At 36.0% G+C, this 26,465-nt stretch overlaps 1 protein-coding gene and 1 pseudogene across 7 annotated transcripts; one reads left to right on the top strand and one right to left on the bottom strand.

Moving 5' to 3' along the window:
* Nucleotides 1-673: 673 nt before the first annotated feature.
* LOC128858479 (syntaxin-4) lies at nucleotides 674-26,061 on the bottom strand. Of its 7 annotated transcripts, none has more exons than XM_054094792.1 (9): nucleotides 25,553-26,061; nucleotides 15,637-16,030; nucleotides 14,806-14,928; nucleotides 1,750-1,843; nucleotides 1,410-1,652; nucleotides 1,242-1,315; nucleotides 1,043-1,180; nucleotides 855-965; nucleotides 674-781 (listed from the first exon to the last, which is right to left on the bottom strand). In XM_054094792.1, the coding sequence occupies exons 2-9, from the start codon at nucleotides 15,667-15,669 to the stop codon at nucleotides 710-712; spliced, it is 888 nt and encodes a 295-aa protein (XP_053950767.1). In that variant the 5' UTR covers nucleotides 15,670-16,030; nucleotides 25,553-26,061; the 3' UTR covers nucleotides 674-709. The 7 variants fall into 7 exon arrangements, with proteins under 7 accessions (XP_053950767.1, XP_053950768.1, XP_053950766.1 ...); XM_054094793.1 differs by lacking the exon at nucleotides 25,553-26,061 and adding an exon at nucleotides 25,293-25,518; XM_054094791.1 differs by lacking the exon at nucleotides 25,553-26,061 and adding an exon at nucleotides 24,869-25,263.
* LOC128858480 (uncharacterized) lies at nucleotides 4,534-5,655 on the top strand (annotated as a pseudogene).
* Nucleotides 26,062-26,465: the final 404 nt, after the last annotated feature.

The following is a 26,465-nucleotide window of genomic DNA, read 5'->3' as shown; positions in this document are numbered from 1 at the left end:
AGTTGCTGCATTTGTTTTCTTCTTTTGTAGGAGAAAGTTCTGACTTATGTGTTGGTTTTCAATCAAACGGAAGATATCAACGATGACAAACATCTGAACGCTGCTTGGGAAATGCAGGATTATTTTTGCTAATAAAGTAGGTATAATTTAAAAAAGTTATGGGACTTGTTTGTGTTAAATTCTAATTTTTCCCCCCATTTCTAAATACTTAAGTTAATTTTATGTTAATTATTTATATATGAAGTATTAATTAAATCTTGTTTTATTCAAGTACTAAAATTTATATACATATGTAAATAAAAAAAACAACAAATTATTTATTATTTAACCAGTTTGCATTCTTCATTGAAATATTTAAGAATCTGTTGACGAACGTTTTCTGCTTTACATGTTAGCGGGTTGTAGAATATATCCGAAACAGAAGATGCTAAAGTAGTAAAGGTCAAAATGTTGCCGAAAACAATTTTGCCCGTGTGACCGTGAATGAGACATGAAAAGAGAATTTCCAGTGTCTCCCTTCCAGATGTCTCCGTGTGTAAATCGGCACTTAGCGTAAAACATTTCTTCATCACGATACCGTTTTACTCACCACTCCCATCACATTTCCTTTTCCTTTAATACTTGTCCAATAGGTTCGGGTTTGAAACATTTGTGAAAAAGTGAAAAATATCTCTTCGTTTTGAAGTATTAAAATATATTTGTCTTTTGATCATAAATAGATACCAATTAATATTAATATAACTAACACAGCCACCGCAATGCCGATAAGCCAAAATTTCTTCTACAAGTAATCCAAAGGAGATGAAAATCAATTGTAAGTAATACAAATACAAAATTTTATATTCTCCACTAACCTTTAAAGCCTTCTTTTTCAGCGACTCAGCCTTCTGAAGTTTATGCTGACCTTTGTCCACAAAGTGCGTCGCTTGTTGGGCAACGAATTCAACGCGATTTATCGTTTCACTCTGAAAATATGAGTGAATGCACAAAATAGGTAATGGAAGTGATCAAAGGCAAAGTTTGTTTACTGTGATCTGCTTACTTGTTCCATGACGAGTGTTTGAATACGCAGGAATAACGCATGCACATCCTCAATGGACTTTTCCAGCTTCTTAAGCTCATTGAAACGATCCATTAAATCGCGAAGAGTGCGCCGTTCATTTTCGGTTTCCTCCAGAATCTGCGTGGGGTGTGAAGTGTTTATCGGTATTGTGATGGATTGCAAATCAGTCGGTACTTACATTGTCAACGAAGAGATTTGTCGTTTTATTTGCTATCAGTTCTTCGATCTCCTCTTCGGTGGAATTACAGTTCACTAGAAGAAGCAAATATAGTATTCAATAGATTTCCCTTATTCACATACATAATATATGTATTTCTCTTGCAGATGGTCAACTCAAAGTACTCACTGATTTTTGAATGCATTTCCAGATTTTTTTTTAACTTGCGCTCATACAATTGGAGGAACTCTTCATTTCTCGTCCAGACTTGTATATAACTCTGATAGAGACCATAAAATAGTGTTCGTTTCATGCGTGCTTCTAATGTGAAATCATTCTCCGGTGGCATGTTCGCTTTGAATTCCTTGAATTTGTTCATTAGCTGATTACCCATTTTAAGATTTTGAGTGCGCAGTTCGTCCATTTCTTTTTCTGTACAGTGGAAATTGAAAATATTATTTGGTGTAGTTTGCCAAGAATATTTCCATGTTTTCTTTGTTTAAACAATATTCTATTATTTTTTACGTACCATTAAAATTACGTATATTTATTGTTTGGACCATCCGATTCATTATCTCTAAATTCGCGGAAATTTGAGCCAATTGTACTCGGATCTCCGAATACTGAAAATACAAAAGAATATTTGTATTAAAAAATAGTTACGGCTGCTGACATGCTTTGGACATATTCTATTTTTAACAATAATGCATTTAGTGATTGTTATAGGGACTTGAATAAAGTGCGTTTTAAAAATATTCATAAATTTTTATATCAGTCTAATTCAGCTATTTATATTGTGTATACGCACGTGATACACACGCATACGCCTTGAATATAATATCTTAATATTTTTAACAGTATTTTTTAAAAGGTTTTTGCAGTTAATCCCATTTCTTAATCACATAATTAAATTATTTCCTTATGCTATGAGTGCTAAATTTTTCATTTCATTTAAAATTAATTTCTTAACAAAGTAAAGGTAGCTTAATGATTTTATTGTGTTTATTTAGTTTAATACCGTTAATATTAGGTGAATAAAATGAAGTAGGTGCAAGTACCGAAATACAAATGGCATTGGAGAACGATTTAAAAATTGAAATATCGAACTCTTCAAAGTTGATAGTACTTACCTTTTGTTTTAACTTTTAAGAAAAGACTTTTGACAGAACGAGGAAATAAGATGATTTGCATTTTCTTTAAAAAGGTTTCTCTATACGCATATTTGTGGAAGAATGCAAATTAAAGCAAGTAAAAGAAGAAGATACAATTGGAGGCATAAGCGACAGCGGGCGAAGACCCGAGCAGGGTTGTCTAGCCAACCCTGGTGATGCTAAAAAGAAGAAAGTTTTATATTGGGTGCGGACCGAACTTTATATACCCGCCCTCATTTTATTAAAATTTTGTTTCGTAAAATTATCTGAACTTTTTCTTGAGTTATAACAGCTTGAGTTTGTGCCATTGCCTAACATATAAAAAGTGGACTTGATTTTATCCAATGAAACGGGGAGCAATACGTGTACGAAGTTCAGACGAGTTTTTAAAATTTGTTCAAAGTGCTTTTGAACCCCATGTTTGGTGTATACTAAGGTTTTCTCAAATCCTTTAAATTTTTTTTTCGATAATTTTCAACCCTATGAAAGATAATTCTACATCAAACATTCTTCGAATAGCTCTCGTTTGATATCCCTATTGAAATATTTCATTTAGTTAAATTTTTGAATCAGGTGGCAACCTTCCTCGAAAATAATTTCGACAGCAAGGTCTAAGTTTGATACCCGTATTGTAATATTTCATTTGTTTTATCAATTTAATTTAATTACTTTTTTCTAATAGGTAAGGAGGGATTACAAATATTCTCGACAGTACCTTTCTCGAACCCATTATATTTCGCTCCCATACTTTTATATTAAATTTATGTTCTCAATTTAAGCAAACAGAATTTTTCCAAACAGGCAACTCGTATTTATTTAAACCATCCGGGTGATATAGCAAAAAATTAGAAAAATATTTAAATCGGCCAAGTAATTTTTTAATTACACACAATCGTGTCCTAGACGATATGCCTTATGCTTTTATTATAGTGTCAAACACTAGGTCGCATCACTAATGCTGAGATATGAGATTAGATATGATTGTGTATGGTACAATAGTTTCCCCATTTTAAAGTTTAGAAGAATAAACATAATAGGTTATCTCAACTTTATTTTTTAACGAGTAAAGAAGTGTACATACTCGTATAAGTTCGGGTTGGTACGGATGTTTTAAGCGAAATATTAAAGTCAAAAACACCAAGTTTATGATTTTGAGTAGCAGCAGCGTACACTATATAACATATATATCTTTATATACATACTTATATATATGTATATTAGGCCGGGTCGATTTTTGGGGAGGCAAAAAAATCGCCCATTTCTCTGTGAAAATCATATTCTAGGGATCAAAATAAGAAACTTTGCCGAAGGAACCATACCTCTAAAACGAATTCTGATGTCCCCCAATTTGGGTCGAACTTTTGGGTAGGGGCCTTCTTAAGAAATGCGCGTTTTTTGCAACCATTTCAACAATTAAGGCATCAGTGGAATGCACCGCAATCGTTTTAAACAATGAAGGTATCACTGTGACACAATTGCAGATCGTAAAATTGCCTGTGTTGTTTTTTTTAAGCAACCACAAGACACAGCAGGTAGAATTGAAATTACCATTTCATTCTTATTACCTCGTCTCGTAGATCATATATAACGCAACAGTTTTTGTGATTGCATTAAGTCGTTGTGAAGAACTCAAAGTGTGAAGTGCTAATTTCAGATAAAAAAATATTTCAAAAAAAATAATAAGTGAAGTGACCATTCCAAATCAAAAAGTTTACAATGAATCCACCATCCTCTACACCGCAAGGTGAAGCAACTACATCAACAACTATCGAAAACCCAATGAGTCTTATACCCAAGCATGATGTTACTGTTTTTGGTGTGTCTACTGATTTAACTGATCTTAATTTACCAAGATATTATTTTTACTTAAGTGAACGTGCTAAAACAGAACAAAAAAAGTTTTCCCATAAATCATTCACTATTCAAGTACAAGATAAGTTGATTGGAATTTGGGAAAAACTTGGTATGGAAATAATGCTGAAAAAAAGGTATTTAATAAATTGCTTGACAAGTATCAAGAGCAAATCAAGAGAAGAAACAACACCCAACAATTAACAGAGTATGTAAAACCTCTGGAAACAATTTTTTACATTGTAATATGTAAATGCGATTTGAAGGCAGCTCCATGTGCATGCTGGGTTCCCGAACGCCTCAAAGAGTTCATGCACGATCAACATAATCAGAGAAGATGCATTTGTGATGGAAACTGAAGAGCAAGGAGCAACGTCTATGTCATCAATGCCAACATACCAAGATCCCGATGATTCAACATACGCACCGCCACCGGTTCAAGAAGATATGGATAGAAGCACAAGTTCACAATACACAGAGAGATATGATTGTTTTAACTTTGCCTTGGTCTGTGACAGATTTGGTGTGCCTGACAGAGTAGCATCAGCATTGGGAACCGCTCTTTTGCAAGATTTGAAAATTAAAGATAAGCATGGGAAACCTCTCATCATAGATAAATCGAAAGTTCGCAGAGAAAAAGAGAAATGCAGACAAAAAGTGCTTCGCAAACGGTTAGATGATACCAATTTGTTAGCGTTTTCATTCGATGGCAGAAAAGATGATACTTTAACGATAGGTAAAATTGATGAGAAGTATCATACTAGGATGGTAAAAGAACCTCATCTTGTTATTTTGAGAGAACCCAATTCTGAATTGATTAGTTACGTAAGACTGGAACATGAAACCGCTGAATACAAAACAACCAAATTAAATGGTTTTTCCAACGACAAAAATATGTCACTGGATGCATTAATTGGAATATGCACTGACGGTGAGCCAACAAACACTGGCCCACACGGTGGAATTATACGACGATTCGAATTGCTGATAAAAAGACCATTGCAATGGTCCGTTTGCCTTCTACACTTCAACGAACTGCCGTTTCGGCATTTTTTTGAAGCTTTGGATAAATCAACCAGCACTGGACCAAGATCGGCAACCGGAAAACTGAGCTGTCAAATCGAAACTTGTGAAACTCTTCCGGTAAGTTATTGCTATCACTCATTTATTATAATTGTCATTGCCATTTTTAATCATTTTATTATTATATATTTTCAGGTGGTGGACGGCTTCCAGAAAATTAAGTTACAAAATATGCCACCTGCTCCAGAAAAAATTGAATTTTCCACCGATTCGAAGTACATACTTATACGACATGGCCCATGCAATTTCTAGCGGCGTGGTTCCGGTGGATCTGGCTAACATCAAACCAGGTAAAATTGTACATTCTCGGTGGCTCACCAAGGCCGCTAGATTATTGCGATTATATGTGACAACAGAAAATCCAGATGCAAATTTAAGAATTCTGGTTGAATTTATAATTAAATGTTATGTGCCAATGTACTTCAATATCAAGTTTTACAGCTCTGTCGTGTACGGCAGTGCATTATTTTTCAAGTTCATTGGTTGGTCACGATTTCTAGAACCTCGTTTACGCAAAATTGTCAATCAAGTAATTAAAGGTAATTCATATTATGCGCATTCGGAAAATATCTTGTTATCAATGTTGTTTGATGATAGCAAAGAAAAGCGCGACTGTGCCATCAAGAAATTTCTACGCTATCGAAACGATGTTGACGAGTCAATGGAACATAGAGTTTATAAAAAACCAGATATAAACTTTAATTGCACAAGTTATACGGAAATGATCAATTTGAATGATAGAAATATCGTATTTGAATCACCATTCACGCGAAGCATTCCGTACGATACATTGAAAGAATATTTAAATCAAGATGATCCACCGTTTAATGATCCAAAAATTCCATCACACATACAAGGAACGGAACCACATGTTCAATTGCTAGCTAGCGTTTCCAAACGGGTTATACCGGAAAATGTAGAGGCTGTTATGGCAACGACATTAGAGAGCCGTGCGAAATTGCCCAGACTTGAAAGTAAAAAAGACTTCAAACAATCTTTTTTTTTAGTTTCTTTTCTATAACTCACTTAAACTAATTTTTTCATTTACATATGTTCTGACTAAATAAATTTCTTAAGAGAAAAAATAGATATTATTATAAATAAATACAATAAAAATAAAGAAAACATAGCCATTTAGCTGATTTTTTCATGTAAAGGCCAAAAATGGTGATAAATGATAAATTTTGAAATGATTGTATGGGGAACCCCTCAGGGGAGTTCCAGGGGGTGTGCCACTGGCATGGATGGATCGGCCGTCCAAAGTTAGTGGGGGTCGGTCATACATTTGGACTCGATTGGAGCACTCTAAATGGGTCAAAGTGGGATTTTTCAAAATTTGCCCCTACCCAAGAGTTCGACCCAAATTGGGGGACATCAGAATTCGTTTTAGAGGTATGGTTCCTTCGGCAAAGTTTCTTATTTTGATCCCTAGAATATGATTTTCACAGAGAAATGGGCGATTTTTTTGCCTCCCCACAAATCGACCCGGCCTAGTGTATATACATGGATTTAGATTTATACTTTTTTATAATCTTATTTGAGAAAGAGTAGGTAGGTAGGTTAGATGGCGAGAGTTTTGATACCATAATGTGGACCACTAGCTGCGAAAAAATTTAGGGAAGAGAAAACCGTCTACAGCCATCCAGTGCTGTTGATGTAGTGGAGGAGAGAAAAGAGATCTAGGCTGGAGAATTTCTTCAAGCTATCCCCAAAGGGCACGCTAAGGAATCTCTAGCCGCAAGAGCCGGACATTGGAAGAGAAAGTCTTCAACAGTCTCTTTCTCTGCAGGATCCCCACAGGTTCTGCAATAGGGGTTGTACTGCATGATTACCGATCACCCAGTGACCAGTGAACACAGCAATGAGTTTGCAGAAAGAGTTGAGTTGAGAAGATTTTGGGTTATTATAAATTTGCTGCCTATTTTGAGGGATCTACCGCTGTATACACAAATAAAATTGAATTTTACCAAATATTCGTATCACCCATTGCTAAATGAAGTTAAACAGCGTAGGTATGTATCTACTTTAGATAATATTATAAATACTAATGACAAATTTTACAATTTGTATAACCAAGAATTATATAAAGAAAAACTAAAACCCTTATGAGAAAATCATCAAAATATTTATAGTCCAATTAATAGTACACGAAAATTTTTCCAACTTTCTCTGCTTTCATATTTTATCAATTTAATGTATTGGGCCGAGAGTTCTCTTTTGGAAAGCGAAATAATGACAAAATGTAATTATGATACACGGATAGGTATATATAAATGTAATCCAATTTTAATTGCTCAACAAATTCAAAATAGAGTGAATTTTAATCGATTCAAATACAATTCAAACGCTGGCAGAAACACAACTCAATTACGTAAATATGTATGTAATTCAATACGTACATATGTAAGTATTCGCCTAGTTTATTTGTTTTATTTTATTTGTATGCAAAGTACTTTTTAAGCATTTTCCTACTTACTACAAATAAACTGATTGTTTCCACCCCGTCCAACTTTTAAGTACTTGGAACATTTGGTTGTGTGGGGCAATGGTAATTGGCGAGCGGTGTCATCTACATGCATACATACATATGTACATATGTAAGCTACTTACATGCATATGTATGCTGATATGATAAATCGAAACAAACGTTTGTTGTCTTGAGTATTTGTACTTGATATTAAACGAATTTCAAATGCAAAAAATCTCACTAAAAGCAAAGTTTTATTGAAAAAATTGGAAACTATTTGCTATAGCATTGACGCAAATATATTTAAATTAACCGCCAATTAATAACGAATGCTTACAAAAAACGTGCGTGGCATCCAGAGAAATGCACATTTTCTCCTCCGCATTCTCAATACTCACATACATAAGCATATCCTATATATGTATGTACATACATACATATTTGCTATATTGTTAATCACTTCAATTGTGTTTGACGAGCGTAAAGGGGGCACATGAGCAATGGGGCATTTCGATGCTATGCACTTTTTACAAGTTTTATGAATTGCTGATACTCTACTTGTAGAACAGTTGTAATAAGAAACTGAATGATTTCGCGGGAGAAGCATACAATGTAGTTCTCATCTGTAAATTTATAAAGGGATACTCCAAACATATTGATATGAACTTAACAAGAATGATAGAATTCAAGATTACGCGGTTTGAAGATGAAAAAGAGCGCAATTGTAGGTGACATATTTGCGAGAATTTAGAAGAGAGTATCAAAATAACGATGATTTGTAAACAAAAATTAGAAGAAAAGTTAGGTTAATGTAAACAAAAAAGATAACAGAAAAGAGAATAGAAAGAAAAAAGTGATCTATAAATAAGTAGAAATGATAATAACATTGATTCTGTCACTGAGATCCGAGTAGCGGTCCACGAAAATAGCAACCTTTTGTATTCTCTTAACTGTGTGAATAAATCGCGGGAATATTAGGTTACTTCCATTTCTTTTGATGTATTTTAAATATAAATGACACTGAATGAGAGCGGATTTCCATTTTAATAAAAAAAGCTTCAAATTCCGATGTTGGCATTGGTTATTGCATATAAAATAACTGGATTTATGCAATAATAGGGTGCTTTTTTAGCTGCATGAGAATTATAGATTTCGATAACTATAGTTTGACAGCTGAGAATGACAAACTGAGTTGATATTTCTGTTTATCATGAATCGTTTGACGCCAGAACAACGCTTTCAAATTGTATTTAGAAATTTACTTTGAAAAAAATTAACCTGTTTACGAAACTCATAGAGCACTGTCGGCATCATCGGTTATTTTTTTCGAAATAACAGAATTTTCCTTTCTAAAAATGAATCATCTAAATACTAACGACATTTGGTTGCAACTAGATGGCACAACATGCTATACAGCGCGCTTATCAATTAATTTATTATAATATTCAAGCCATCATTGCCGCGATACGGCCAGATTTATTGGAAAAAGTAGTCAACAATTAGAGTGATCGAATGGACTCGTAACCGCAAAACGTAGCCGCGGTGGACATTTGTCGGATATCATATTCAAAGAATAATTAAATGCCATGAAATTATTAAAAAAAAATTCATTCCAACAATTTTTCTGATCTGTATCATCATTTTAAGTTCTCAAGCGGTTAAATAGAAATATAGCGCTTTCAATACTCACATTATAGTAACAGGTGGCGCAAAATTAATCAATTATGGAAAGATTTATAATATTTGCAAATATCGTCCTACGGCAATCATATTTGACACTTGTGAGCTAGACAGCTGAAGCATACAAACAGATAAGCAATGGAGCACGTAAGGGTCAAAATAAAGATTTCCGTCATTCAAAATAATTTTTTTTTTGTAAAAAGTTGAATGGTTAATTTTGCGCCACCCGATTAATTTTGCGCCACCCTTTATAAATCCAGCATAACAAACTTTCGAAATTCCAACAAATAATTACAGTTATACATACGTATCTACATCCACCTATAAAATTAATTGGCGCTTATACCCTTTACTGGCCGAGCTTCTCCTCCAATTTGTGGTGTGTATCTTGATATTGTCTACCAGTAGAGAGTTTTTCCATGGAAGAAATTCATGTGGAGATTTGCCTTTGTCTGCCGTGGGACTATTAGAAAAAACTTCTATCATTTGGTGTTTCATGCCTTCGGTTTCGAACCTGGACCCTACCAAATTTTAGTCACCCACCAGTCCATTCGGCTACGGTAGCCACCTATCTACATCTATAAATAAGCGAAAAGAAAATATACCTTTAACCGTGTTAACGGTAGGAATGGAAGGGTTGTGTTCCTCAGTAGAAGAGTGTACATTTAACAATCGCTAATGTCTCTGTTTAAGTATTGATAATAGAGCTTGAAATACTGCCTTTTTCACAGTAATACTTGTAAAACCCAGTAGTGCAATTTTGAGATGGATTCAAGTCTGATTTTTTTTTAGTTATAAAAGAGTGATAAAATTAACGTCCACATATTTCATGATAGCTACTTCTTTGAGAACTTCGTTGATATCGAAGCGAAAATGCTTAAACGATTTATTATATTTAATTGCTCTCAGGAGAGTTATGACAATTATAACACGCTGATAAAACGTTGCTATCGGCACTTCTTCTGAGCGAGGATGGCCTGCATAGACCGGAACTGGGATACAGATAACAGACATTAGTAACTAGTAGCCAATATCGGAACTAATGGTTGTAGTCTGAATCCATGTGAAAATATCACAGAACCTTTTTGTAAAAAGAGTTGCTATTATAAATAATTATTACAATATTTTGTATGAAAAGCCAATGCCCTAGAGAAGGTCTTTGTTTAAAATATATTATTAAAAAGCATAAATAAAATACTTATATAATTTGTCGTTCTCCTAGCGTTTTCTTGAAAAAATTGCGATAAGCCACAAACAATTTGCTGAGTTAAATTTTACATAGTCTATATGATTTTGAGTTTGAAAAATATATTTTTAAAAATCCTAAAAAATTTCGACTTATTCTGTCATAAAAATCGCATTTATATAGAACGGTTGCTTTGTTTTAAACGATTGCAAATTAAAAAAATATTTATAATTCTCGGTTAGCTCGGTTAACAGCTAGAATTTTTTTACTGTGTTTTCTGACCAAAACCAAACAATCGTTATCATGCCACTGTTACTCGTACAGGTTTGATCTTCTGCGATTTTCTACTCCTTCCAAGACTGAAAAAAACTTATGAAAAGATGCAGATTCCACACTATTCAGGAGATACAAACCTCACTGCTCAAGGTCACACAAATAACGTATATCAGAATGCCTTCGAGGATCGTAAAAAACATTGACTCAAGTATTCTATCTGAGTTACTCACTATATACGTATCTGATTACATTGAAGTGGGTAAAATAGATATTGATGAATAAATAAATATTTTACGTGAAAAGTGTGTTCTTTTGAGACTATACATATAAAATCAAGAAGAATAGTACTCGTTTGTGGCAAGAAAATGATTTTCTTCATTTATGCAAAGATAAAAGTTAAGAGGAAGCATTGGAAAATGAAATAAATATAATACTTTAGATATTGTTGGTGCTCTATGGTTCACTGTGGGTATGAGACAGGGTACATATAGAATATAAAAAAAGAGTTAAAAAATTTAGGAGACTCAAACGCATTTATCCACGGTAATGCAAAAATATTTGAGCTCAACGGTAGTACATTATTTTACCATGATTCTAAACCTAACGCTACTAAACTCAGTCTACTATCATACACTGTCCCAGTAGAGTAAATTAAAGTAACTTGCGTGTTACTACAAGTATTTTTGTTCTTTATGATAACTGTAGTAGGGTAGTTTCCGTAAAGCTATTCCACGAATGACAATTCAAATTTTATAAACTCACGTTGCTTAAATGTTGATATTGGGACAGACAACAACTTGCTGCTGGCGAAGTGCTAGTACTTTTTTGTTATTGTTGAACGATAGTCGTGTGAATTATTTTTAATAAAAAAACCTTTTTGCAAGCGCTTTTGGATTAATTCGTCTCTTACATTTACTCTTTTATACATCCCCTACAGAAAGTGCACGTTTGTCTTAAGAGTTTCACTGGTCAGGGTATTGTTATTACAATAAAAAAGAGTTGTTAAAAGTTTATCTCAACTATCTGCCAAACTATATTAGATATCATAGCAAATCTGCTACTGGGTAAAGCTATTCTCACTTACGAACATACGAGTATATACATATGTACAACAGCACACTCGTCACCGTAAAATATGACTCCAAGTAGAGCACAATTTATTTATAATGCTCTCAAAGCTGCTAAGCGGCAGTTGATAAGCGCCTATTTCGTATATGGGTGCCACTCACTCTCAGGTGTGATGCGAACGTTCACACTTTCGTTGGGACATGTGATGAAACGGCCTATTATGGCTACATGCTTCTAAGAGTACTTGCACATCCGCTAAGTGCAACCACAAATATACAAACTTTTGTAAGAACATTACTGTAAACTGAGTTGTAAATATAGAATTAACAAAAAAAAACATGACTGCTGTTTCCAACGGCCCAAAGAAACACGAAAATGCATTCGAAATGCAATTCGAAATGGAAGTAATTTATTGAAAAGAAATAGTTTGAAAATGCGTAAATTATAGATTCTGCGATGCTGTGCTGGCGACTAATGAACCCAAAAGCATGTATACATGCATATATATGTATTTGTAATGGTTGTAGTCTGAATCCATGTGAAAATATCACAGAACCTTTTTGTAAAAAGAGTTGCTATTATAAATAATTATTACAATATTTTGTATGAAAAGCCAATGCCCTAGAGAAGGTCTTTGTTTAAAATATATTATTAAAAAGCATAAATAAAATACTTATATAATTTGTCGTTCTCCTAGCGTTTTCTTGAAAAAATTGCGATAAGCCACAAACAATTTGCTGAGTTAAATTTTACATAGTCTATATGATTTTGAGTTTGAAAAATATATTTTTAAAAATCCTAAAAAATTTCGACTTATTCTGTCATAAAAATCGCATTTATATAGAACGGTTGCTTTGTTTTAAACGATTGCAAATTAAAAAAATATTTATAATTCTCGGTTAGCTCGGTTAACAGCTAGAATTTTTTTACTGTGTTTTCTGACCAAAACCAAACAATCGTTATCATGCCACTGTTACTCGTACAGGTTTGATCTTCTGCGATTTTCTACTCCTTCCAAGACTGAAAAAAACTTATGAAAAGATGCAGATTCCACACTATTCAGGAGATACAAACCTCACTGCTCAAGGTCACACAAATAACGTATATCAGAATGCCTTCGAGGATCGTAAAAAACATTGACTCAAGTATTCTATCTGAGTTACTCACTATATACGTATCTGATTACATTGAAGTGGGTAAAATAGATATTGATGAATAAATAAATATTTTACGTGAAAAGTGTGTTCTTTTGAGACTATACATATAAAATCAAGAAGAATAGTACTCGTTTGTGGCAAGAAAATGATTTTCTTCATTTATGCAAAGATAAAAGTTAAGAGGAAGCATTGGAAAATGAAATAAATATAATACTTTAGATATTGTTGGTGCTCTATGGTTCACTGTGGGTATGAGACAGGGTACATATAGAATATAAAAAAAGAGTTAAAAAATTTAGGAGACTCAAACGCATTTATCCACGGTAATGCAAAAATATTTGAGCTCAACGGTAGTACATTATTTTACCATGATTCTAAACCTAACGCTACTAAACTCAGTCTACTATCATACACTGTCCCAGTAGAGTAAATTAAAGTAACTTGCGTGTTACTACAAGTATTTTTGTTCTTTATGATAACTGTAGTAGGGTAGTTTCCGTAAAGCTATTCCACGAATGACAATTCAAATTTTATAAACTCACGTTGCTTAAATGTTGATATTGGGACAGACAACAACTTGCTGCTGGCGAAGTGCTAGTACTTTTTTGTTATTGTTGAACGATAGTCGTGTGAATTATTTTTAATAAAAAAACCTTTTTGCAAGCGCTTTTGGATTAATTCGTCTCTTACATTTACTCTTTTATACATCCCCTACAGAAAGTGCACGTTTGTCTTAAGAGTTTCACTGGTCAGGGTATTGTTATTACAATAAAAAAGAGTTGTTAAAAGTTTATCTCAACTATCTGCCAAACTATATTAGATATCATAGCAAATCTGCTACTGGGTAAAGCTATTCTCACTTACGAACATACGAGTATATACATATGTACAACAGCACACTCGTCACCGTAAAATATGACTCCAAGTAGAGCACAATTTATTTATAATGCTCTCAAAGCTGCTAAGCGGCAGTTGATAAGCGCCTATTTCGTATATGGGTGCCACTCACTCTCAGGTGTGATGCGAACGTTCACACTTTCGTTGGGACATGTGATGAAACGGCCTATTATGGCTACATGCTTCTAAGAGTACTTGCACATCCGCTAAGTGCAACCACAAATATACAAACTTTTGTAAGAACATTACTGTAAACTGAGTTGTAAATATAGAATTAACAAAAAAAAACATGACTGCTGTTTCCAACGGCCCAAAGAAACACGAAAATGCATTCGAAATGCAATTCGAAATGGAAGTAATTTATTGAAAAGAAATAGTTTGAAAATGCGTAAATTATAGATTCTGCGATGCTGTGCTGGCGACTAATGAACCCAAAAGCATGTATACATGCATATATATGTATATGTATGTATATGTGACTTCGTTTGTAGAAAAAATATTTGCTTGCACGTACGGCGGCACAAATGTGAAATACGGGTATATATGTATGTTTGCATATTTGCATCTAGCAAAGTGAGTATATTTAATAGCGCCTATCAGTAAGTAAACCCCGGTCTTATTGCTTTTCTTTAAGTAGATGATTTTGTTAGAGCAGCCAGGCCACAGCGGCCTCTTAAGCTCACACACTTAAGCACTTAAATATTCTTGCCGATTCAAATTTTGTAGTACTTTATTTAATCATATTTTATTTTTGCTGAATTTTATTTACCGGGTTGAGTATCGCGTCCATGGGTGCGCTCATCTCGGCTATTTTGAGGTCGACGTTGCTGGAGCGCTGGAACAATGCCGAACCATTGGATGGGGAGATGGTGGAGAGCACGCTGCCTGAGCGCTGTGGAGCGAAATAGAAAACAAATAACTTTATAGTCAAAAAATAAATACAGAAATATGTTAAAAACTTCAAACGTTACTATTGATTTGTTTTTTAAGTAATTCAATCTCATACCATACAACTTTTGGCCTCGCCCACAATAATTCACAATAACTCACACTAACTATTTATTTTCTTTTCTGCTTCTGCTGGTGGCTCGTGATCAGCTGATGGTTTGACACTATTAGCTCTGGAGCTATGGCTTAACGGTAAATGCAGGTCAGCAGATCACTGTTACCGATTTGTTTCAGCGAATCTTCGAACGTAAAAAAAATATGCCCGCCTCTTCTATGGTGCTGCCAAATCTGCGCGATTTGCACTTGCCACTGCCGTCATACACTGCTGTTAGCCATAATTTTTACCGCTTGCGAGCGCTTAGTGCTTGACTGATTGTCGCCGTGCTCTCTGGCTATTCTGACTCGTTTTGCTGTTTCTTATTTTACTTTTGCACGCGCTTCCACCCTTCCTGTTGCAAATCACGCTCAGAAGCACACAAACACATACAAGCGAGTAATTAAATGAGTACATTCATACACATATACATATACACATTTAAGTTTAAAACACCCACACCCACACATATATGCAGACTGTTCGTTATCTATGTACCCTCTCTCATATCTCATAGCTCCCCACAATCTTTCCGATTAGGGAGCATGTGTAACTTACCTGTAGCAGCTCAGGCAGTCTGTCTTTAACCATTGTTGTTGTTATACACGCAGCGCCAGTTGTTAATTAAATGCTATTGCTGCTGCTGCTATTGTTGTTGCTATATGCCGTTGTTATTATCACTGATAGTGTTTTACTGCTAATTCTTTGTTGTTTTAAAACTAATGTTTACCTTCGTTGTTGACACTGGCTTTAACGCTGCGCCGAAATTCATTCGTTTTCATTAGGCAAAACTCCTCATTTGAATTTGAATTTTTAGTGTTTCGCTCTACTTTTTGTACGATTCCACTTTTACATCGCAATTTCGCTATTCTTTGCTCTATTGCAATACTGCTTCTTCACTTGTCTTTTTTATTTTATTTTGATTATCTAAGTTTTTTGTTAGTGGTCTTATCTTTATGACAAAAAATACTTTTAATTAGGTTTGTTTGTATTATTGTATTTTTGAATCTTTTCTAAGCTAATTATATTCAATATTTCTTATTGTGTATACGTATGGGAATGAGATATCCGGGTGGGTGTTGGAATGCATGTCATACTGCATTAGTTTACTTTTATTTAATCTTTGAGAGCAATACCCCACGAACATTCCAAACAGCACATTTTTTATACTCCAGCTAGGGGTAAATGTGGAAGAGTAATTTGGTTAAAGCTAAAATGATTGAGAAAGTTCTAGAAAATATTATAATAGCAGTGTAAAGATTAAATATTTGTTTGAGGTATTATTGCGGCCGCCGTAGCCGAATGGGTTGGTGCGCGACCCCCATTCGGAATTCAGAGAGAACGTAGGTTCGAATCTTGGAGAAACACCAAAATTAAGAAAAAGTTTTTTCTAATAGCGGTCGCTCTTCGGCAGGAAATGGCAAACCTCCGAGTGTATTTCGGCCATGAAAAATCTCCTCATAAAAATATCTGCCGTTCGGAATCGGCTTGAAACTGTAGGTCCCTCCATTTGTGGAACAACATCAAGACGCACACCGCAAATAGTAGGAGTAGCTCGGCCAAACACCCAAACAAAGGGTGTATGCGCCAATTATATATTATATATATACATGATTATCCTAGCTGCTAGTTCATTTTGAGGATGAATCAAAAAAAAAAAATGAAAACAAAAACAAAGCATAGCCAACCTTTAAAAGAGGAATTAGCAGGGCTTCTGTTAGGGAAAATTGAAGCGAGTGCTTTGAAAGTCTGCAAGTTCATACGAGAAGTAGGTAGGTAGGTAGGTAGGTAAGATGGCAAGAGTACCCCAGGTACACTACAAGTAGCACTTACGTGCCGTTTTGATACCATAATGTGGACCACTACCTGTGAAAGGATTAAGGGAGGAGATAAAACCGTCTACAGCCATCCAGTGCTGTTGATGTAGCAGAGGAGAGAAAAGGGATCTAGGCTGGAGAATTTCATCAAGTCATCCCCAAAGGGGACGCTGAGGAATCTCAAGCGGCTAGCCGCCAGAGCCGGACATTTGCAGTGAAAGTGTTCCACAGTCTCTTTCCCTGCAAGATCCCCGCAGCTTCTGCAATGGGGGTTGTACGGAATTCCAAGCTTCTCCGCATGAGTGCCGATCACCCATTGACCCGTGATCACCGCTATGAGTTTAGAAATTGAATGGCGGGGGGTTCCCATCACCTTAATCGTTCTGTTTATATCGTATTGAGGCCACAGTGCTTTTGAAATGGCACACGATGAGACAGACCTCCATCTGTCTTGCGCTTTCCTTAGAAAGAAGTAGTGTAGTTTCCCTTTAACGACGGCCAAGGGGATACCGATGTCTGAGAAGGGGGCAGCTGGATCCGGTTCTGTCGCCCCCTTCCTGGCAAGCTCATCGGCAATTTCATTTCCTTCTATATTCCTGTGCCACATGAGGGAAATGTTTCCTGCACGTCCGAGACGTTTAAGTTCCTTCTTACAGGAGTTCACGAGAAGAGAGCTGCAATATGGCGACGACAGTGCCTTGATTGCAGCTTGGCTATCCGAAAAAATATTAATGTCTCCCTCCCAACAACGATCCCGAAGCATTTTGCATGCCTGCAGGATCGCGAAGACCTCTGCTTGAAAGACGCTGCTTGTCTCCGGCAGTTTAAAGGAGACCGAGATGCTGGCAGATTTAGAGTAGACCCCCGCTCCCACTCCAGACTCCATTTTGGATCCGTCAGGGCAAACAGAGGCATCTATATCCGCAGCAACTCTCCCCTCTTTCCAGTCTTGCCTGCTCGGAAAGATAGCCCTAGCACAACCCTCAAAGCACAGTTTGCGGATGGAGAGGTCGGTGCGAATATCAGAGAAGGAAGGGGAGATCTGCTTCAAGATGTTGCTATGTCCTACAAAGGCCAAACTCCTTCAGCCTAATAGCACTCTGAGCAGCAATGTATTTAACCTGCAGATCCACAGGAATTAAGTGGAGAATAACGTTGAGCGCAGCGGTGGTGAGTGGACTTTGCTTTTTCCTCATCAAAGACCACCGTAGCTAAGTGAGCTTGTGAGTGGCTACCATTCGGTGGGTTGGGTTCAGAGCCAATTGTAACCGTGAAACATCAAATAATATAAAATGTGTTTCCAAATTTCGTTCGTCCTTTAAAGAGGATTTGATGAAAATTACAACATTGCTCTTTTTCTCTATCTTATGGAATACCGTTAAATTGGCGTTATATATCAATACTGATCAATACATGCATATATATAATGCATACTGTTTAGGTCTTCCCTCATAACGGGGTATACTATCCTAATGAGCAAGAATATGTTTTAAGCACACGTTTTCAAGCGGCAGCCGTGGCCGAATATTTTATTTTCGGAAGTGCACGGGTTCGAAACCACGGGCATGAAAAAGCAGATGATAGAAGAAGTTATTTTTTAGATTTGATTAGATTATTTCGAGGTTTGCACTACGGCCTCTGGACCTTTTGTGGCCCCCACTCATCACGTACCTCATCAAGTCCTAGTTTCCTTATTAAACTAAAGATAGAGCGGGGTTTGATTGTTTCTTCTTATTCCTATATATATACAGGGCCGTCGAGGTAAATTCGGAAAACATTTCGAAAGCTCTGGAGTAGTAGCGTTAAGTCTAAAACAGCTGATAAAGGGACATATTTTTAGTGTATTGTTTCCTGATTGACATTGGAGTGCCGGAGTAAGTGCTAGTGAAACGATGAGTCGAGAGCAAGACAGAAGAGCTGCGATACTAGAGTCACTTCGCGCCGGAAAAAGCCCTAAAGAGATAATTGAGTGGTTTGGCTACAAAAAAACGCAACCCTGGATGGACCGCGTGGCTGCTCGAAGAGAATATGTGTTTCAGCAGGACTCCCCACCTGCTCACAAGGCAAAGAAGACTCAGGCTTGGCTCCAGAACAACCCTCCCTACCACTGGTCACCAGATTTTTGGCCACTTTCAAGCCCAGACGGCAATCCTCTTGATTATTACGTGTGGGGCACAGATGAAGTAAAAGTTAACGCGAAGCCTAATAACACTAAGGACGCTCTGAAGACAACCATCGAGGAAGTGATGACCACAATGGACAAAGAGGAGGTAGCTCGCGCATGTGGGCGCTTCAGGTCCCGGCTGGAGAAGGTAATTGCACAAGATGGAGTTTATATTGAATAATTCTCAACTATGATATGTGTACTCACATTATACAAAGTTAAGTGCAAATAAAATTATTTTTGAGTAAATATCCAATAGTTTTGTTTTTAAGTTTAACATATGTATGTGTCCGGCAACTTTTACACCATTGGCCGATAGATACATTCAACCGGATAATTGACTTTTGTTGACCAAAATGGTTATACGTTTTTGTGCATTTACTTTCTTTAAAGGCCACAGGAGAAGACAGGACTCAAGCTGGTTAATTCCATATTTTTTGTACCTTAATATAACGGTAACCTATTGTAGAACCAAACACACATATAAATATATAACATTAAATATCCCCAAATGTAATGTTAAAAAATTCAGTTTTGAATTATTTTTTTCGAAATAAAATTCATGAACCCAATATTTGCAATGTTTACATTAGTTTTTCATAGTTATAGACTTAAGAAAAACATGCAAAAAATCGATGAAACTTCATCAGAATAGCAAAATTTTTTCGCTTAAGCATTTTTTGTAGCTCATTCAATTCTTGTTATGAAACTTTTCTCTAAAAAGCTTAAGAATTTTCTTCATGAAAACAAAAATTAATGAACGTCTCATAACCGTTGAAAAAGGGTCGTCTATCCAGTCTGGTATGGAACACGAATTTTGTTTTACTGTACAGAGTAAATTCTGTTATGTTGAATACAAGTTCAGAGTAGCATTTATAATTTTTCAGTGCATTTTTTTGAACTTCGGATGAATTATTTATAAATGATTGGTCTAACCAATTGGTTGGATTTTTCAGCAACAGCGCACTTCAAAAAATAGTCTTATGGTGTGTAACAGCAACTTTTATATCACTGTTTTAGCTGACTACTTACTCTTATTTTAACAAAAGTTCAAATGAGAAATTAATGAGTTTATAAACCATGAATTTCTGACAATTACGAATGTTATATTAGTTTTTAAAGTAGTCATTTAACAGATGTGCATTAAAACTCAATGGGGGTTCAAAACCGCATACTCTAAGAACTTCTTTTGGTCAAAATGTTTTTTGGCTTTTTGATTCACCAATGTCGGTTGCATTGTGCCTTGGGCCTAAACGAAATGCAATTGAGGGAGCATCGTATATAAATACTCGACAATCAAGCGAATAATTTTTTTTTAATAAGTCAATTTTAATTAGATAAATGAGGAGTACTATCTGATTTTTTATTAGTACTCTGCTATGACACTAAGCTTGTATCCTCTTAATCAAAGCTATTGATATGTATGAAAAATTAAACTTTACTGTCTCTGCATATTCAAGTTTTCGAATAAGGTAAGCCAATATTAGCGTCCTAATTACTTTCATTAAAGCTATTTTGTAATAAAAAGTCTGGCAGATCATCTTTAAAATTTGAGTGTATGTACTCCCCTGTACCTGCTGAGAAGCGACCGCTATTAGAAAAAAACTGTTTCCGACATTTGGAGCTTCATGCCCGGAGTTTTGAGCGAATGGGAGTCACGCACCAACTCATCCGGCATCGGCGGCCGCTATCATTGTTATCATTGGGATACGAATAAAATGCCTTCGCATTTGGGCCACCAATAGATTTGTCTTATATGATACATCTGTGCAATACATAATATTCACTATCTGTGCACTATATTTTTCCCTTTTTAACAATAGTTTTGGTCTTTTATAATTAATTCAATTTAATGTCACAACTTTTGGTTTTACATCATATTTCATCATTTCATGATATTTTAATTTATTACAGGAAATGGTCACGGCTCCTTTAAATATGTATATTGAAGAACGCAATTTCAGTGTAATGGTTTTCAATTGAGCTCAAATGAAATTCACGTGCACAATGGAAACCTCATTTTTAAATTGAGAATCATTTGAAGTAATCATTTTATACCTTTTCTCATTTGTTAAAACTGTGCATGATTTTTCCCAGTATTGCACACAAGTCTTAGAGACAGAAAAAATCTACCAAACGACCCAAATGGTGTGTTTATCAGAAACCAGAACTCATTTATAAATATTTCTGTCATTTTTGTATGCTTTGCGACTCCAGACTTATGAATTTATGGTATCTGTTTTTGGACAAGAAGTGTATCTATTTTGAATTGATGGGATAAGTTCCAAAAGATTTGTATGACTAAATCAACGTAAATAAGCAGAAATCGTGAAGAATTTCCATTCACTTAAAGAGCTATTAGGAGGATTTAATTATAACTAATTATTGCTACATCCTATATCACTGACATGCGTACACATACTTATATACGTATGGTAAAATGTCTCTGCAGTGATGAACACGTTGCCCAACAAACATTCTAGTTCATGAACTTGTATTTGATGGAAGAAATCATACTAGTTCGAGAGTGACACGAATTATGGCAGTTGCGAAATAATCAATTAGAGTAGTATACAAAATAAATATTAAATTAAATAGGAACGCTCAATATATGTATATAATTGATGGTCATTTGCGTAGTAAATCCTAAAACTCCAACTTTTCATTACTGGATTTATGTTAAAAAATGATAGAAAGCGATCTGTTTCAGCAGCAAGGTAAACTGATAGTAATGTGGCTCAGAGCTAGTAGACTTTACTAAACAGTTAAATGGAAGGTTTACGCTGCACGAATGTGTTGCTATTTATTTGTGGCGGAGTTCATAAAGTTTGTCGCTGGATTGGCACTTTATGTAGAATAACTGATTGTTATTACTTATGAGCTCGTTTAGGCACGAGGATAAAAGATATTTAAACGAGATCGATTCCATCGCTATAATCTCAATTGAAGTGTTTTTAATTAAAAGTTCATTATATGTACATAATTGCCATTTAAGCAATTCGCTTCAATGAGAACTGAGATATTCAGGAATTGCTGAAGACGTGGAATATACGAGTAGTGCCTTTTATATGTCGGGATTAGAGAACAAAAACAAATTTTAATCATCCCAAATCACTTTATTGTTTTTCAAAATATTCTCCATGAAGATCTATACACTTTTGCATGCGTTTGAACCAATTGTCGAAGCACTTTTGCCACTCTGAATGAGGTACCTCCAAAACATGCATTCTGAATGCCGCAACCGCTTCTTCGGGTGTCGAAAAGCGTTGACCTCTCAGTTTGTTTTTTACGTACGGGAATAAAAAGAAGTCATTCGGTGCCAAGTCAGGACTATACGGCGGATGACCCATTAACTCGATGTTTTGGGTGCTCAAAAATGCAGTTGTTTGAGCCGATGTGTGAGAGCTCGCATTGTCCTGGTGAAGAGTGATCCGTCTTTGGCGATTGGTTTTCCTAATTTCTTGGAAGACAACTGGCAAACAAATGATTGTGTATCACTCAGAATTTACTGTTCTGCGTTGTTCTAGTGGTACGGTTGCGACATGTCCAGTTTTTCCGAAAAAACAGGCGACCATTTGCTTGGAAGTGCTTCGTGCGCGAACAACTTTTGTTGGATTTGGCTCATCTTGAAACACCCATACAGTCGACTGCTGTTTACCTTCGGGCTCATACGCGTAAATCCATGATTCATCACCTGTCACGATGTCATAGACGTGTTTCGAAGCCCCGCGATCGTATTTTTTGAGCATTTCCTTCGACCAATCGACACGAGCCTTTTTTTGAGCGATTGACAAATTGTGTGGGATCCAACGCGAACAAATTTTTTTGACAGTCAAATGTTTATGTAATATTGAATGTATGCTGGCCCCACTAATGCCTAAGATTGTCTCAATCTCACGATAGGTCACATGACGATCTTGCAATATCAGTTCGCGCACAGCATCAATGGTTTTCGGAACAACAACTGATTTTGGACGACCTTCACGAAATTCGTCTTGGAGTGAACTACGACCACGATTGAATTCACCATACCATCGATAAACACTGGTCCTTGATGGAGCTTCATCGCCAAAAAATAAATTAAGTTCATCTATGCAATGTAGCTGAGTTAATCCACGTCGAAAGTTAGAAAATAATCGCACGAAATGTTCGCGATTTAATTCCATTTTTGGACCGAAATGAATCTTTTAAGTTACTGTAAACAACACAAATAGCGCTGGTATTTCAAAACCTTCTGAGTACGTAAAAGCCAAAAAATGTCAAACCTTTGCGATACAGCTGTCAGTTGCCAGATTGCAACACCAGGGTTGCCAAGTCCCGACATATAAAAGGCACCCCTCGTACTGATTTGTCTTATTTCAAATGGCTAGGCTAGGCTCCTTAAGTGGCTGCCCATGTAAAAGCCCACTTGGTCAAAGAATGAAATTCGTCCATTGTGATGCCCTACAGAAGAACAAAACACAGGAGAAATAGGAAGAGAGGGTTTGGATTAGAAGAGGATGACGACCAAATGGTGGCAAATTACAAGCCACTCAAGCTACTCATGAAATTCACCAGGTGTGTGATATCTAAATCTGCTAAATTCGTAGGTGTAGCAAAAACGGGAGAGCCAAGTTATCTGAATCTTAACCCGGCGAAGCCAGGACAGCTGAGGAGAGGGTACAAAGATTATTCCACCTCATTTTTAGACAGCTGCTGATCCAAGTCTCGCCGCATAAACCATGCTCGGTAAGGGTGTAGACTGTGCAATACATAATATTCACTATTTCACTATCTCCCCATGGTCAGGAGGATCTCACGACTTTGCACTTTTGTGTATTAATACAGCGCTCCTTGAGTTGCAGCAAAGGGCACCCCAATCCTCTCGTTTCGCGGGGAAACCATCTCGAGGTTCCCATCTAGCTAGCTCATCAGCCTATCAGCTTTTTATTTATTGCATAGTATTGCAATAAAAAATTAAATATTTAAATATCATTTCCCAAATTTTTGAATAATCGCACTTTTTTCTTTCACATCGTCTCTTATACCATATTTTGGAAAAATCGTTATTAGTTATTGAGATAAGGCATTGTTTTGCATTTTAGAAAAATACCTTAAATGGAAGGTGGGTGTGATTATTCACTCTTTTCGATCTCTTTCAATACTAACCTACCTTATGCTGTGGGTATGAGTATGTGTACCAAGATTCAATGAGTTATCTCAATTTTTACTCGAGTGCACGGAATTGAGGGAGGACTTAAGCGATTTTCGCGTCATTCCACATTTAGATACACAAAACATGTGGAAAAAGTTATAGCAAATATAACATTGTAACAGAGCACACGGGTATAATGATGAATCAGTACAAATCAGTACGGATTGAGCTTCGCTGTACTTTGAACATTCAAGTTTAAACATTTGCCAAATTCGCTGCCTATTACCTCAGAGCTGCGAATAATACATACTTATTGTATATGCAATAGGAATTACTAATATTATGAAAATACATACATACATACATATACGAATACCAACGTAATCGAATGCATGCGCACGTATGTGTGTAGGTATGTTTGTATGAATAACCGAATCGCTGATAAGCACCGTGTGGGATGCATGAGTATTCATATCACTGACAAAGATTTGTTCTTGTAGCATTGGCATTTTGAACTACATACGTACATATGCACATACACACTATATTATTGTTGTGGTTTCACTATTTACACCTGGCAGTTTATATTTGTAAGTGAAATGATGTTTTAACAGATACGTCATTTGTTATTAATACTTTAGAGCGTTATTGTGTAATCCACACATGCACACATACGTATAAACATATTGAGTATTCAAAGCTGTGAGTAGAACTAATGAGGCGCTAATTTAATTGAATCATCAATGCCAACGAATCAGCTGATTTTACTTCATTTTTCAAATTAATTACTGTTTCACATTCTTTAATTTAAATTTTTTATTTAGGTTTAGCACTTTTTTCCTTTTAGTTTCAATTAGATTTCGTTATTTTCATTTTAAAATCACTTTCAAATATTCGCCTTAGAACGCATCCATTATCTAGTCCAACTAATTCGCGCCTGCTATTTGCTCCTATAACGCAGCGGCTTCGCGTGGCAGGTTCGCTTGATCACTACCACCATTCACGATTAGCTACTGTCAATCCGCGCTGGCAGCAGACAGCTGGAGCTTACAGATTAACTTGAAGCGATTATTCACTTGTGTTGTTTTTTCTTTCTTACGTGTGAGAACGCCCGTGAGCTTCCATGCTACTTAAAATAGCTAGACGCCTGCTCTATATATTATTAATTGTCGCGTTGTCTACTACGATAAATTGTCGTTGCTCGCCTGCGTACGCGATAAGCGCGCGCCACTATTGCAAATGAAACAGTTAGTTTTACTATAAATCGAAATTAAGGTAGATGTGTATGTGAAGACGGCCGTAAAAAACGCTCTTCATAAATGTACTGAACGCGTCGAACGCAGCGCGGTAATTGCTTACCAGTCTCATAGCGCTGCCGGGTCGGACAAAGCGAAGACGAATGCGCTGCTATGCTTTCGATTGCTAGAGAAGCGACAGCGTCGAAAAATATGAACAGTAGTGGTTATGTGAAAGACACTGGCTGTGTTTCCTTTGCGTTAGCGGTAGCGGCAGCAGATCTGTGGCGGTGACAGCGCGTTGAGCATTGAGCGTCAACGCATATTTTCCTTTTTGTGGTTATCTATACAACAGCCCCACTAGTTGCGGTGTTTCAGTTGCTGTGATGAGCGCCTTTATTTATACAGCCAATTGGTATGTGAGGCGCTGCTCTTTTCATCATGTTTTTTTTGTTTTTGCTCTTACTGATATGATATGATAAGCACCAGCCAACGACGAAGACGTTGATTATAGCACAAGCGGCAGCACGATTGCGCGAGCGCGTTCAAACAATCGCCAAACGAATGTATCACTTTTGATCGACTCCCATATACTGAGCTTAATCTCTCTTAGTATATGTACTTGTACATGAGCTCAGACATCTCAACCACCCTCTCCGCACATTTTAATTCGCTACGCTTATTGTACTTCAATTTAAGCGATTTTAGCGCAATTGCAATCAGAACTTCGACTTGCAGTCCGAAGGTAGTGAGTGCCCATAATAAATAATAACTATTTGATTGGTTGACTGCTCGTATGACTTATTGAGTGTACAAGCGTTGAAATTTACACTGTTCTTGCAATCGATATGCTCCCGGCTTCGTTTGCGCGCGGCGTGCTGTTGCAATATGAACTCAATTCTAAAAATTTGTAATGCAAAAATGTTTTCGCTTTTCTATTCCGAATTCGCAAGTTTCTGTAAGTTTTTTTCACTTTCGCATTCATTGCTTCCACATACATATATACCTACTTATATGAATATGAGGGCATATGCGAA

Source organism: Anastrepha ludens, chromosome 3, assembly GCF_028408465.1.
Source record: "Anastrepha ludens isolate Willacy chromosome 3, idAnaLude1.1, whole genome shotgun sequence".
NCBI classification, from domain to species: domain Eukaryota; kingdom Metazoa; phylum Arthropoda; class Insecta; order Diptera; family Tephritidae; genus Anastrepha; species Anastrepha ludens.
Note: the sequence above shows the minus strand (reverse complement) of the source record. Positions and strands in the feature narration are given on the sequence as shown.

Bases quoted from the DNA above. Each gene is read 5' to 3' on its own strand.
- LOC128858479 (XM_054094792.1), bottom strand. From the start codon at position 15,669: ATGGTTAAAGACAGACTGCCTGAGCTGCTACAG. The intron at 1,316-1,409 runs GTGAGTACTTTG...TGCTTCTTCTAG, and splicing joins GGAAATGCATTCAAAAATCA to TGAACTGTAATTCCACCGAA. The intron at 1,181-1,241 runs GTAAGTACCGAC...CACCCCACGCAG, and splicing joins CAAATCTCTTCGTTGACAAT to ATTCTGGAGGAAACCGAAAA.